The 15,594-nt window shown below is 36.7% G+C and overlaps 3 protein-coding genes across 6 annotated transcripts; 1 reads left to right on the forward strand and 2 right to left on the reverse strand.

Annotated features, from left to right (window-relative positions):
• Positions 1,541-3,878, forward strand: LOC109832115 (hemoglobin-2-like). Its single transcript, XM_020399553.1, has 4 exons — positions 1,541-1,704; positions 2,549-2,666; positions 2,809-2,925; positions 3,486-3,878. The coding sequence occupies exons 1-4, from the start codon at positions 1,583-1,585 to the stop codon at positions 3,621-3,623; spliced, it is 495 nt and encodes a 164-aa protein (XP_020255142.1). The 5' UTR covers positions 1,541-1,582; the 3' UTR covers positions 3,624-3,878.
• Positions 4,611-4,925, reverse strand: LOC109834702. The gene has a single exon (XM_020402729.1). It carries the CDS (start codon positions 4,923-4,925, stop codon positions 4,611-4,613), a length of 315 nt encoding a protein of 104 aa, XP_020258318.1.
• Positions 6,735-15,079, reverse strand: LOC109833224. 4 transcript variants are annotated; one of them, XM_020400824.1, is made up of 8 exons: positions 15,026-15,079; positions 10,317-10,393; positions 10,088-10,214; positions 9,834-9,947; positions 9,192-9,390; positions 9,025-9,070; positions 8,029-8,104; positions 6,735-7,130 (listed from the first exon to the last, which is right to left on the reverse strand). In XM_020400824.1, exons 2-8 carry the CDS (start codon positions 10,371-10,373, stop codon positions 6,931-6,933), a joined length of 819 nt encoding a protein of 272 aa, XP_020256413.1. In that variant the 5' UTR covers positions 10,374-10,393; positions 15,026-15,079; the 3' UTR covers positions 6,735-6,930. The 4 variants fall into 4 exon arrangements, with proteins under 4 accessions (XP_020256413.1, XP_020256412.1, XP_020256411.1 ...); XM_020400823.1 differs by lacking the exon at positions 15,026-15,079 and adding an exon at positions 10,807-11,031 and having other exon boundaries at positions 10,317-10,389; XM_020400822.1 differs by lacking the exon at positions 15,026-15,079 and adding an exon at positions 10,807-11,031.

The following is a 15,594-nucleotide window of genomic DNA, read 5'->3' on the forward strand; positions in this document are numbered from 1 at the left end:
GTTGGGGATTGATGGTTACCTGAGTTGGGGGATGTTGAGATCGAGCTCGAGGGAGTTGGGGACAGTGGGTCACGGTCGGCGGTGGTCTCAGACGTCAAATTTTGTGGCTCGACGGCGGTTGGGGAATGTCGAGATGGTGCTCGAGGGAGTTGGGGACAGTGGGTCACTGTCGGCGGTGGTGAGGCGGATCTAGGGAGCTCCGGCCGGTTGGAGAGGGGTGATTTTGCAGATAGTCGGTCGGGTTGGAGGGGAGGTCCGATTGGAGATCGGAGCGGATCTAGGGATTTTAATGGCTTGAGCTGGTCACGAGAGGGATTTTAATGCTTGAGCTTTCGGATCCATTTTGCAAAAGAGCCCCACTTTAATGCTTAGCTGGTCACGAGATTGCCTCAATCAGGCGGAAGCATTTTGCGAAAAAACCCAAAACGCACTCATTTCGCCCTCAATCCGTACGTATTAATTCCAGTAGGAGAAAGGCACTGATATATATATATATATATAATATATATATATATATATATATATATATTGTAGTTATAATTATACTTAGCATGATATGGATACTAAGATATAAGAATATAAATATATATATAATCGTAGTTATAAGTATACTTATATCTGTATATTATAGAATTAAAGTTATATAAGTATATATAAGTGCATAAGTATAATTATATATAAGTATATTACATCTAGTATATATAAAAGTATATCATATAAGTAAACTGTATAACTGTACTTAAATAAGCATAATATAAGTATGTAACAAATACATATACAACTATATAATACGTATTTATAAATGAGTAATATATATTTATGTGATTCTCTCTCTCTCTCAAGTTATAACTTATAAGTATATATAATATATTTATATAATATTTGCATATATAATAAATAGCTATATAATAATATGTAAGTATATATTGATAAATACGTATATAAATATAATAAGATTAATCTAATTTTTAGTAATTTTTTACAAAAAAAAAGAAAACAACCGGGTTGGCCCACCGATCGGGCTCGGATCCGGACCCGGCCCAGGCTAACCGGACCCGGGTCTGGGTCACGGGTTTTGCCCAGCCCAGAACCGGTTTTTTGGGCCGGCCCGGTTGGACAGAGCTATCTAGAAGATTAGGAAAGTATACGTTAAGAGCAAGTTGGGCGAACTATTTTTGCGTAACTAGCATTTCGCCTCACGGCTATATTATGAAGGCTAGCGACGTCCTTCTATACTTCCAACTTTGACATTTCCTTGTTTGGTCTTCGTAGAATAGTATTTATAGAATAGTAGCTGATGAGGACCAACTCTTATGTTTTATTTCTTGAATAAATGTATACCACATATTTTTTGAAAATTAACAATTTTTTATATTGGCCAAAACTCGTCTTGCCCATGGAATTCAATCACATGATAACAATGTCAATGCCTCACCTAATCAAGCCTTCAAGCCCAATCTAGTCCTCCTATGTATTTCTCTCCTCAAATTAAGTCATTAACATCTATAAATTAGCTACAAAAAACTGATCAGTGGCACCAAAATTCCTCATAAACTAAACCTCAAGAGGGAAGAGGGGGAAAATGAGCAAGTCGGAGCAAGACAAAAAGATAGTTTACACTGAAGAGCAAGAAGCCCTTGTGCAAAACTCGTGGAACATAATGAAGAAGAATGCTACAGAATGGGCAATGAAGTTCTTCGCTAGGTCTTAACTCTATTCTTATGTTCTATTAGAGCATCTCCAACCACACCCTCCAAATTTGGCCCTCCAAATTAGAATATTCTAGGAATATTCCAATTTGGAGGGTAAAATTTGGAGGGTTGCTCCAACCCACACCCTCTAAATGTTTTTCTTTTTATTTTTTTTGTCAAAGAAGCCATATAAATTAAAGAATGTTGGATATAGTTTACGTTAATAATTTCATTGTTAATAATTTATTTGGGAAAAAAAATTTATAACATTATAAAGGTGTCGATGAGAGCTTTAAAATGAACCCAATATTAATACTGCAATACAACATATCATAAAAGAAGAAATTCTGAAATAACAGTGAAAGCATACATCGATAGAACAAGAAAGCAAATATTAACCTCTAATACTTTCCAAATATATAATGATTTCAAATATTAGATTAATAATTTTTTAACTATATTTATTTGAAATTAAACTTCTAATTTAAATTACTAAGAAGGATGGCAAAGTGGTAAATTTTAAGAAATCAAATAGTTAAAAATGGTAAAATTGTAAATAAAACATCATGAATAGGGTTATGGAGAGACCCTCCAAAATTTCTCCCCACCCTCCAAATTTGGAGGGTCAAATTTGGAGATCTCCAAATTTGGAGAGTGGTTGGAGAGGTTCCACTCTCCAAATTTGGAGATTTTGGAGTTTTGGAGGGTGGTTGGAGATGGTCTTAGATTCTGCAGTGACCAGTGGAGTTTTATATAATTATGGTTTTTTTATTACTACGAGAGAGTTATGTGCAAATTGATCGTATTAGTTCCGTAAATTAGCTCAACATGATTTGGCTTGTGTATATTATAATAAGGTCGTACCAGAGAGCTCCTTCAGCCGCGAATATGTTCTCATTCTTGCGTGATGCTTCGAACGTTCCCCCTGAGAGCAACCCCAAGCTCAAAATACATGCCCTGTCTGTATTTGTTATGGTACGCTCTCATACTTCAACTATCGTAATTAACGTATTTACGTGTACATGTGCGTGCATACGCGTAAGCTCGTTTCTTGTCATTCTTCTTCTTGATTTGCTACCTTCTTTCTGAATCGTTGTTGCTTTTTGTGTGCGTGAAGATTTGTGAATCGGCAGCGCAATTGAGGGAGGAAGGCGTGGTGACGGTGAGAGACACAACTCTGAAGAAGCTAGGGGGTTCGCACTACAAACATGGTGTCACTGATGAACATTTTGAGGTGTTAAAAAAACTTCTTTAAAATTTATGATACATATATTGACACATGCTTTAAAACTTGTGATACATATATCGACACATGCTCATATATTAAGTAAAAGTTTGGGTAAATTTGACCAAACCCCCATAATTTTGGACGTTTTTTCACTTAACCTCCAAAACATTTGAAAATATCACATAACCATCGATAAACCCACACTCTGTTAAAGTTAATCCTCGTGAGGCCTCCTTATTTACCACTTCGGCTGTTTTCCCGAAACACTAAAAACAGCGGAGGTGATCCTAAAAGGAATTGAATGGAAGAATAGGATGTGCATAGCCGATCCTAAAATTTTGGAATAGAATTTCATAATTGTTGCTGTAACAACAAGTAAACACGAGTCATCAATGACAAAATTAAATATGCAAACTTTTATGGCTTAGGTACAAAGCTGATGTATATATACAAGAATCGTATTGAGTATTTTGTGGCGTTTCAGGATCATAAGTTATGTTGTATGTTAAGCCTTAATTACCTCAAAAATAATTGTATGTCTGAATTGGTTTTGGGTGTGGATGCAGGGGGTGAAGCTTGCACTACTGGACACAATAAAGGAGGCTGTTCCTGAGATGTGGGGCCCAGATATGAACGACGCTTGGGCTTCGGCCTATGATCAGCTTGCTGCCGCTATCAAACAAGAGATGAAACCCTCACCCTAGATTCTTAGGATTTCATCAGCATTTGTAGTTGTGCGAAACAAGAAAATTGCCACGTTCTTTGTTGTGAGTGTAGCTGCTCTTTAAGGTAACGTCCGTGATGTATTAATAATAGAGAAGGGCTGCCCTCTTGCCAATAGTTATAGGATATTCTTGTCCTCCTCGCTATCAAAAAAATTTAACGATGTTTATCTTTTTTGGTAATTTTACAAAGCAATTTTTTGAAACAGACCCATTTCAAAAAAACATTTAAACCGATCATTTTTTTATTTACCAAAACCGACCCGATTTTATGATTAGCAGTCTAATTAACTTCCTAAACAGTCGGGGTTGCTCCTAAACAGTCGGGGTTGGCAACCCCAACTATTTAGGACATTAATTTTTAGGGTTTAAGGTTTCTAATTAGGGTTTAACACCCTCCTAAATAGTCGGGGTTGGCAACCCCAACTTTTTAGGAAGGTAATTAAACTGCTAATCACAAAATCGGGTCGGTTTTGATAAATAAAAATAAGTGGTCGGTTTTTAAAAAAAAAATTGAAATGGGTCTGTTTCAAAAAATTGTTCTTTTACAAATTCTTCTGAACTACTGCTATAATATGTGCAATAGTTCTTGGTCTGTGAAGATGCGTTGTTAGGTGCTCCATTTTCCCATTGAGGCCGAACCTTTCTAGTGACAATGAAATATGAGCGGAAGTATAAAAGTGAAACAAGATTGAAACTTTGGGGTATCAAAAAGTTTGGGTATCAAAACTTCGAGGGTATCCAAGTGAAAAATCAGCAGAGAGGATCCACATCCATATTCTAGGGGATGCTCAATTAACATTGTAAGAACTAATTCCTACTCGAAATTAATATATAGCTTAGTTTATATTTAACCTCCTCTCAAACGAGAAAAAGCTAGGGAACAAAGCCAAGACACCGACGCTGACAATCACCAAAACGTTGTCCCCATTGATTCACGTCATCAACCGTTAACCTTAAAATTGCCCTCTATCCATTAATTCTACATCTTGCCGCTCGCCCCTTCGCCTTTTGACACAACGCAGCGCTGGCCGTGACGGCAAGCACGCAGAGATCATGAAGCGAAAGAGGATACCGCAATCTTGACGCCGGCATCAAGAAGTAGAGCTCGCCGAGCTTAAGCTCCTCTGTCTCAGGCACACAGGGCGCGCTCGCTCCGATCGCCATCGCCTCGCTGCTGCAAACAAAACAACCCGGGCTCCTCGCCGCCACCTCACCGGCATTAACCGTGCCCTTGAACTCCTCCATCGTCCCGTCCACGTGTATCACCTTTGCCGTCGCCATCGCCCTCGAACCCTTGGACGATGTGCGGTTCCCCATGCAACGCAAGGAAGAGGAAAGGGTTTGTTACTGTTAGATGCGATGCAATGCCGTTGGGTCCTCGTATCTCTTTTATAGTTGGATGCAATGGATCCTAAAGCCGTAGTGTTTTCTTTCCCTCTCTTCGTAGCGTCGGGTCAAAGGAGAATCCAGGGGCGCATGTGGAGTGTTACCGAGAGAGGACAAAGGATGGGAACAGCAATATTTGGTGAATTTGAACATTCTGGGAAAAGGGAGGGGCAGATTAGGAAGGAATTTATAGGCTAATCTTGGACGTTCTAGTGGAAAGAAGGGGCACTATGGGAAGGAAATTGGTTTCTAAGCAACTTCCAGCGTGCCAGCTCTGCTGGAGAGCAGCAACCGCAACTGAAGCGTAGCTTCTTGGAAAAGTCACCCCTAGAGTATGCAATGCACTCTTGCGTCTCAATTTGCAAGTTGAGCAAAGCTTTTTGGTGGGAGATGGATAATACTTGCAACTTTTTAGACATTTTATGACCAAAATAAAAAGAGAAAATTTTAAAGAAAATGACCTTCATATGGTTTATTGTAATGGAAATATTTCCCTGGGGAATGAAAATATCAATTTTAGTTAAGATGACTATTTTTAAATTACTAACTTATTCTTGGTTCACTTAATTAGAATTCTTTCTCCCTCCTCCACATTTCCAGGTTCAAGTCTCACCCACATTTATATCATGATAAAATCCAGACCACACAAGATTTATCAATTTTAAGACTGTCGCATATTCACAATGCATAATTTTTAACAAAAACATGAAAATTGTGAGAGAAAAAAATTTTAAAATCGCCATACATATTATATCTAGTTAGGATAGTTTAGATGGTGTTTGGGAATGCTTATTTTTTTAAGCTTATAAGTTATGCTAGCTTTTTCATGACTTTGGGTTTTTTTGGATAAAAAATACTATAGTATTTTCATGGCTTGGGGTATATCAGGTTTTTAAAATAGGACTTATAAGTTAACTTATTTGGCATTTTACCAAACAGGTAGAAATAAAAAAGTTTTTAACTTAAAAGCTAGTTTGACTAAAAAATAACCGCACAGAAAAATACTATAGTTGACAGCCATGAAAAAACAAATGAAAACCAAACAATTTCTTGATCACCAAAATTCTTCTTGTTGTTTGGTCGCCTATCATAGCTTTACTTTCTAAAAATTTTATTATTCATACATCAGATTCACCGATGATTGACAAGTTGTCCAAGCCATACATTGAAAATGATATTCCTTCAGTAATTGTAGAGGCTTAACAATCCATTGGACAATGCCCAAGACTGATTTAAAAAAAAATGTAATGCCCAAGAGAACGTTCAAAACTACTGCAAGAGAATCTATGAAAACAAAGAAGTTCTCGATGACAGAAAGTTTCCTCTCTTGGTGAACCAAACAAAAGCACGCCTTCTCACATTATATGTCAGAGACCGCAGGAGTTTCATAAGACTATTATCAATGGGAGTGAGCTTTCTTCACGACGTCGCAAGAATTGCATCAAATAAAGCCTATTGCACAAATATTTGAAATATCGTGTGGGCAAGTTGACTGTATACGTTCCTCGAAAAAAAAAAGTTGAATGTCTGCTGCTAATAGGTTTTCCTACGAACGTTCATCACCAACTCAATGATTACTGTACACCAAAACTGTAGGTATCAAGTTATTATCACACTATGTACAAGTAGGCAAGTATGTAAAGAATAGCTATTCAGATATTTATACTAGATTTAAGTAAACAAACTACACCAAAAAAAACTTTCTTCAAAAAGCATAAGACATAATTTTCTCAGATTCATAAATAGAAGAAATGTACATGATTAAGGGTGTAAATGATGACACATATCAGAACCAAGCGCCTCATCAACATCTGTTCATACCTATACCGATCCACAACCCCAAAAAATAAATTTATACAGTAATACCTGTTCATCCCGCGGACATAAAATGCCAGCAAGTTCATTCATTCAGAAGTTGTTCCAACTCTTCGAATTCATCAACAGGCACCATCTCTTTTTGGCTACTGATGCCTGTTTGTTTATAGAACTCTTCCTTCTGCACATCCCATTCTTTCACTATGTCCTCTACCATGTTGCCTACAAGTTTCTTATTTTCCGCAATGTGTTTGATATCCTCGACATTTACAGTTTCACTAGCTTCTGCCACAAGAACCAAAGGACAAAGATATGAGTTAAAAAAAATAAAAAAGGAATGCAGTCTATGATGATTTGCGCAAGAAAATAATGTGTAAGAAACAAAATTTAGTCATCAACATTGTATGAGAATATGCTTTTGTGTGATTTTTCCAAGAATCATGAAGATTAAACAGCATAGCGATAATTGTTCTCCTAACTTTTTGAAGAAAATAAATCATGATGTAGACTGAAGTCTACAAAGGTCACTGTTATGTTGATCTGGTTACCACGCCAAGCAAATTTCACTTTGTGACATCTTCGACTAGAAATCCCCTTACTTGAGTTGTGGGTGTCTTATAACATGCAGTATGTCTTATTCCCTCGTGATTTTGTGAGATGCAAAGAGGAGTATCACCTTAGGGCTCTAACTGATATACACATATGTGACTTATCTGCCAGTATTAATATTCTGATATAAGGATCTATCCTGCCTAAATAAAGCTATAGGCAATGTACGACCTAGTCGTCACTATCCAGGCAAGGAGTTTGATCTGTTGATCCTTGTCAAAGTATTGGTCTCCAAAAGGACAGTTTTCTGCATGTATATCCTATATTTGAAGTACTAAGCACCAGATTTTAGACACTACATTCTTGGGAATACTATATGATGTTATCAAATAGCAGAACGAAATATAGTAATGAAGCCTTTGTCACAATTATTTTAAGATAAGATATCTGAATAGTGAATACTGTTTCTCCACTGGCGGATATAAAGGGGGAAAGAAATATTTAAGTATGTTGTTGATATTTTCATTTAAATCAGTCAGCATTCCCTTCCATTTTTCTAATTTTTATTGTGTACATGCATGGGTTGATGTTCTTCTATATTTGGTGCGTGTATGTTTGTTGTTGGTGAGTTTACCTCTGATAGCTGATTCCTTTGCTTCTGCATACTCTGCCGACATTTTCTTCAGTGCTTCCAGATCAAGTTCTGTATCCTGAAAAAAAAATTAGGGTTAGAGCATTAAATCATACGCAAGAAATACATTAAGGGAAACAGAAGACAAGTCAGTTGCACAATACATTCATACTTTAAAGATTCAAGGGTGGGTGGGGAGTGGAGCTAACTAATAAAAGCAAGTTCACATGAAACTGGCACATCTGAAAATTTAAAAAACAAATTCGGAGATCTAGCTCAAAATGAAATGGCCTCAGTTTCGAGGTAATAAGTTCTTTCTCCTGCTAGTAAGTGATGGACGACTTTCTTCAAACAGAATTGAAGATTATGAACTGATAATTGGTTCACACTTGAGATGCCACGGTAATGCTATGCATAAAATTGACCAACGGTTAATTCCATCAAGATAAAGTTGACTTATTAGAGCAGTAGTCAGCTAAATAAAGCGGAAAAATCAAATCACAAGAAAATCTCAAAGATGTACGCATTTGGAGCTTCAAAGTGACCATAGCACCCTAGGAAAGTCACATAGTCTCCTCATCATCACTAAAGCCTTCCACCATTAAAAAGAAACACGCTTTGACGAATCACTTTTAAGAGCTTGACTAGAGTCCAGAAAGCTCCACAAAAGAATTAAACTTGTTTCTATTACCAGCCAAAAAGTCACACAATCATTTCATATAGAATCTGGAATTACATAATATTAAGTGCTCATCACTTCTCTTCGGGAAGAGTGCATCGTGGAAAGAGAATAACTAGAAGAATAGTAGCCTCCCAAGTTCCTATAAATGTTGGTAGAGTCTGGTGACCCAGTAGTCGCATAAGGAAAATAGGTTTTTTTTAAACAATAGAGTTTAATAATATTTGAGATGAGAGAGAGAGAGAGAGAGAGAGAGAGAGAGAGAGAGAGAGGAGAGAGAGAGAGAGAGAGAGAGAGAGAGAGAGAGAGAGAGAGATTACAAGGTCCATATGTAGAAACTCCTCAATTCTAGTATTTGACAATAATCTGCAACAATAAAAATAAAGAATCAGTTGACACTGTTAGATTAATACAATTTGAAGTAATAGTGTAATACTGCACTGTGTCCTTGCTTATGTGCTTGTGTGCGTGAGGGAGAGAATGATACTTTTCATATGCAATTTGAACACGTCTGTTCTGTAACTTTGTGATTTCCTCCACACTCTGTGTGATAGAACCCCCAGCAATATCAACAAAGCCAAATAGAAACATATTCTTGTCGAGCATTCTTTTCACGAGAGCTGTTACGACTCCTATATTACTTTGTTTTGCATCAATAACAAGGGTTTTGAGCCTCTTCAGCTCTCCTGTTAAGAGGAAAGAAACATAATGGACAGATTATAAGCAAAATACAGGCTAAAAAGTTGGTATCTTTAACAAAACGACAATGCAAAAATATTGTATGCATGATTTAAACATCGAAGAAAATGCAAAAGCTCTTAACCATCATATTCCTGATAAGGGATGTAATTTATTTGTGCAGTTAACTAATATGGAAAAAAAATTATCTCACTTAAAGAAGGCGAAAATTCATGATCCGAACCAGCACATAGCTAGGATGACGCTTACTCAGTAGTCAGAAGTTGATTGTAGAAAAACATACACGACAAAAAATATTAGAATTTTTTACCAAACTATAAAATTAGTCAGAATATTTTGAGATAATATTGCGGTGTGGACGAGTCATAACTATAAGCATGAAATTCTGACTTTTTTCAAGAAAATAACTATACAGTGCAGCTAAGCATACTAAGAGACAAATAAATCTTGAAGGCAGGCTTGTATGGCTGTGTCTCATAAAGACAGTAGAGGCAGTAGAGCCCGCCCAATCTTCGTGATAGAGCAGCTTCAGAAACCATATGACCTGCATGAACAACTTAACCTCAATAAAAGCCATAAAATAGGAAACCCATAACAAAAACTTCTAAATTTTTCAACAACACCACCTGAATTCATCATACCAGTAAATCACAAATGAAACCAAGAATAGTTACCACGACTTACCTATGGCATGGGCAAATAGGGATTGCATAAAGAATGCCGACTTGGACCTAGGCCTAGCTTCGTAGATATAGGAAAACTTCTTAGCGGCCCACAACTTCTTCATGTCTGCCAATGTCATTAACTCTTCCTGTAACCCAATTATGGTATCAGTTTCCCTCGACAATTACCGATAAACTCTGATATGAAAAATATATATATATTAGACCTGAACAAAGAAACATTTCAGTACCTTCGCAAAATCATCCAAAAGCTCATCAATGTCCAGCTTGAAAGGAGCAAGATCCATTTAGAACACCACAAGCCTTTCTAGTACACAAAATTTACTATATTTCAGAATATAAGCTGCAATTGTAAGGTATAATTTCTTTGTATTAGTATATTCTGCTCAAACTATCACAGAGAAAATAGAACATAACCATGAGGTGTTCATATTTGAATTCTCGAAGCTATTGGTGCATTTCTACAAACAAAATAAGGGCAACGAATAACTAATACATTTTCTACAGGCATTTCTCTATGGTGGTGAGAATAACCGCAACAATATTATAATACGCAGAAAATCTCTTGGAAATTTGGTAGAAGAAAGGTTGTTTTCTCGTCTGATGTTTTTCATTTTCAAATATGAATGAAAATCTTGTTTAGTGGAAGAAGAATATATCACTATTATACAAAAATATATCTTCATAAAAGGGGAATAAAAATTGAACAACCGTCATCACCTGAAATTGAACCCTCGCCGTCACTCGAAATCGAACCGCCGGTAATCAAAATAGAATAAGATTGAATTCCACTGTCATCACCTAACACCCAATCGCCGCTGTCGATTGAAACTGCTGCCGTCGCCCGAAATCGCCAACATCAACGTCGAGTTGCCTTAGCCCTAGAAAATTGGGGTTTTTTCACAGCGGCGGTAAACAGGTTTGATGTGGGTTTTGTTGGGGTTTTTGGTGTGAGATTAAATTTTTAATTTAATTAAAGATTCCAATTAAATTGCGATAAAAAAAGATTCCAATTAATGCGATAAAAAAAGATTTCAATTAAATATCGAAGCGGATACGATTCGAATATGACACTTATCATATTCATATCCACTTTTTATAAACGGATACGGATAACGATTATTTTCGGTAAGAAAAAACATTAACCATATCTGCACTCATCGGAAACGGATACGGTTCGGATATTTGAGAATCGGATCGGATATGATCACGGATATAAACGGATATTCGACAAATGGATATGAATCGAATATGAATTAGTACACCTATGCATAAATTACAACCAAATGAGTAAATGTATGTGGTTGTAGGCTTCCTAAGTCTGGGGCTAGGGCATTGAACAGCTGTGTGTAGCTCACAGGTAGCAGTTCTTCTAATTAAAGAATCACATATCATATCAATTCACAAGTTATGAGCTCATCATAAAGTCTGGAGCAGCTCATTCCCATTATTCTTGAACAGAAAAACATATAACGTTATGGGAAAATGTAGAACTTTTCCGTGTACATACTCATAAAAAAATTCTAAGAAAAATACTACTAATATTATTGAAAACAATCATTTTAATCACTTCAAGGTCCCAATAAACAATAGAAGCTAGAAAAGAAAGTGCTACAATAGATAAGTTACAAACAAGCAAACCAGAGTATGACGTAGACATAGAACGGGGAGGCCGATCGGATATCGTTCTGATACCGACGAGCCCTGACAAAGCAGGTATTTCACGAGCTTGAATCCACAAGCTCTAAGTTTCTCAAGTTTGAGATCAAAAACAAAAAAAGTTCTCTTAATAGAATAACTGAAAAGTTAATTTTAGATTTACAAAAGAAATTAATATTTATAGCCAACTAAACCTATCCTAACCCTAATCAAAAAGAAACTCTAATCCTAAAAGGAAATAACCAAAACAAACTCCTTTCCTATTCTGTTTGTTGAGTCGAAACGAGGCGTGTCGAGTAGTATCGTCTTTCGTGTCGACTGGACATAAGTCGACTAAGTATGTCGAGTAGTACTGCCCTTCGTGTCGACTAGCATGTGTCGACTAACACCGCCCTTCGTGTCTACTGGGGTGTGTCGTTCCATCCTGTCGACTGGGATCTCGGTTGGGGTCTTGGTGGGGTCTCGTCTGGGACGACTAAGTATGTCGAGTAGTACTGCCCTTCGTGTCGACTAGCATGTGTCGACTAACACCGCCCTTCGTGTCTACTGGGGTTTGTCGTTCCATCCTGTCGACTGGGATCTCGGTTGGGGTCTTGGTGGGGTCTCGTCTGGGATCTCGTCCTGTCGACTGGGGTCTCAGTTGGGTTGCTTCGACTCGAGTCATCATCTCTACTCGTCGCCTCGAGTGGTCTATTCGTCTAGGCTGGTTTGAGTCGAGTCTCATCTCGTCCATCTATTTAGTCGTCTTGACTGTCGACTCGACTCGAGTTGAGATGAGATGTCGAGTCGTCATCCGCTGATGTCGTCTCGGTCGTGTAGATCTCCTATATCAGAGTATATCCTCACATAATTAGAAGAAACCTGTAGAAATTAATACCAGACCAATTTATAATCCACATTTGCCATTACTAAACACAAAGTCAAAGATCGAATTGTTAACAAGAACATGATGACCTTCAATTAGACCTTATGTAACAAAAAAGCTGTCAGTTTTAGAGAACTGGCCAAAGACGAGGCGGGATCTGGCAAAGACGACGTGAGCGGCGAAGACGAGGCGGTCTAACTAGACGAGGCGGGCGAAACGGGGCGAAGCGGTTTGTGCTCATAGAACCAGACATAACGGCGAAAGACGCGGACGAACTCAAGACGAAATGGCGGAGTGGAAGCGATGCGGAACTGGACCGAAAGACGCGAACTGGAGTGAGGCAGGCGGGACATGAAGGCGCCACGGCCGAGACGACCAATATGACCGAAACGGACGGGACGTGGGCCGAAGACGAGACAGTGTTGGTGAGTAGCTCTGTAGAAAAATTAAGTGGAGGCTGGATATCACTTAGTGGATATCACATAGTAGAGGCTAGAATTTTTAGTTGGGTTTTGGGTTATCGGTTACAGGTTTGTAACTTTAGATACGACCTGAATCCTTATGTTTATTAAATTGTGGATATCCGTATTTGCAAACGGGTGGTGCTACAAGGACCCAAAAACATGAGACCCTACATGGGACATGTGAGATGTCAGCTCCATGTTCCATGATACACTGTTCATGATAATGCATCATGGGACAGAGAGCCGACACTTCACCTCTCCCATGTAGGATCCCATGTTTTTGGGTCTCTAATGTATTTTTTCTTTTAAAAATAGCTTATCATATCTGCATCCGTTTGGATACGGATGCGAATCGGTTCCGAACCGTTTGGCACCCCTAAGGATGGTGGAGATCGCAGTTTATACTAGTAGTGTAGCTTATAACCCCCTAATCCGATTGACTCTATGCAGACCCTTTATGAACTGAATTCATTGAAAACTGGTATTTGATAATCAAATAAATCAAATAGTCACCATATTAAATTCAATTTCTTTTATGAATGTTGAATGTAAAGACTATTCGATTAATGTAAGGTTGCGTTTGGATTCGAGGATTTGATTTCAAATCCCAGAATTGAATTCTAAAATTTGAAATCCAGAATTTCAAATTCAATTCATTCGTTTGGAAAACATCCAAATTTAAATTCCAGAATTCAATTTGAAATTCATGTTTGACAAACTTTAGAATTTCAATTTTGAAAATTTCAATTGGGTTGTTTGTGAACTAGTAGAATTCTAATTTCTATGCTAAAATTGTAGTTTGTCAACTAGTAGAATTTGAATTTCTAAACTAAAATTGTAGCTCGAAGATAATTTAGAAATAAGATAATAAATTTACACAAGTTATGCATCAAAATTGGTGCAAATAAATGCTTAAAATAGTATATCGGATATCTAACAAACTTGACATATAGATAAAATATCTTAAAACCTCAAATGCAGAAATATCAATAGTTAACCTAATAATCACCATAAAAATGACTCAAATCATTCATTAATAAAACTTTATAAACTCATCCATCACTAACTATAACAACAAACAAAGTATAAACTTTAAATATTGCATATAACAATTCAACTAAAGTCCAAAATATCCAACAAATACAAACCAATAAGAATTAATAATTCCCCATTATACAGTGCCATGCTTAAGGGTTCGTTCGTTTCGCAAAAAAAAACTTGGAAATTAAAGAATAGGAAACCTATTTCCTATAATAATTGTTTTGAGGTTGTTTGGTTAGGTTAAAAAAGAAGAAAATTATAGAATAGGAGATGAGATGAGATGAGTTGTCACCTTATTATTGGATGATGTGAGTGATTTTTTAAAAAAACTTGTTTTGAGGTTGTTTGGTTGGTTAAAAAAATAAGGAAATGAATTGAAGGTATATTATTGGATGATGTTTTGAGGTTGTTTGTGTTTGGTTCATTTTTAAAAATAAGGAAATAGATGAGATGAGATGAGTTGGAGGTATATTGTTGGATGATGTGACACATACTTAAGAAAATCAATTTCTTGTTTTTTTTTAGGAAATGGATGGAATGGAAGGTTTAATGAGATGAGATGAGTTGTCACAATATTATTGGATGATGTGTGTGATTTTTAAAAATGGGATAAGATGAGATGTGATGAGTTGGATGATGTGACACATTTCTTGTGTTTGGTTTATTTTTAAAAGTAAGAAAGGAGATGAAATGAGATGAGTTGGAGGATAAAAATAATATTTTATTAGATGTTGTGGGTGAGTTTTAGGGATGGAAATGGATAAAAATATTATTTTATTGATTTCCTTGTACCGATTTCCTTTTTTTTTGTTTTTAGGAAACCAACCAAACAGCCCCTAAATTGCTATCGTACTAGTTTCTGTAAAACTTTTACATCTAATTCAAATGAGAGTTTATTTCTAATACTTACACACTTTTTACTTTGCATTTCTCATTGTAGCTTGCTCTCCTTGGTTCAAGAAGTCCTGCTTTGCGAGGTTTTGAATCACCTGAAACAACAACAAGAAGACCAAATTAGCTCCATTCTTAAAGACCGTGCAAACTTGCAATAGAAAAGAAATCATGTTCTATTTAGATTGTTAGGAATCACATTCTATTTCAAAAATCAAAATGTTGTTTGTGGAAGAGTGTTGTAGACCGCTAATGTTATTTTTTAAAATCAAATTGTATGGAGAAAAGTTCAAAAGTGTGATACACTATAAAGGGTCTATGTGCAATTAACTCTGTTCTAAAAGACAACAGAAAGCAATCTATGCTAGTTGAGAGATAAACCTACTTGATTTTCATATGCCTTGCATCTACAAAAAAGAATGTAACAACAATTTTCCTTGTAGTTCAAGAACTGACAAGAACTAAAAACAAACACGTGGAGAGTTCAGTTTAACTCCTCATTTGGAGATAGTAATCCCTTGGTCTTTTTTAAAAGGATGGGTTAAAAGAAGTAGAGAACATAATGTTCAGTACAGCAATATCTGAAAT

The sequence above is a fragment of the Asparagus officinalis genome, chromosome 3 (genome assembly GCF_001876935.1).
Source record: "Asparagus officinalis chromosome 3, Aspof.V1, whole genome shotgun sequence".
Lineage (NCBI taxonomy): Eukaryota > Viridiplantae > Streptophyta > Magnoliopsida > Asparagales > Asparagaceae > Asparagus > Asparagus officinalis.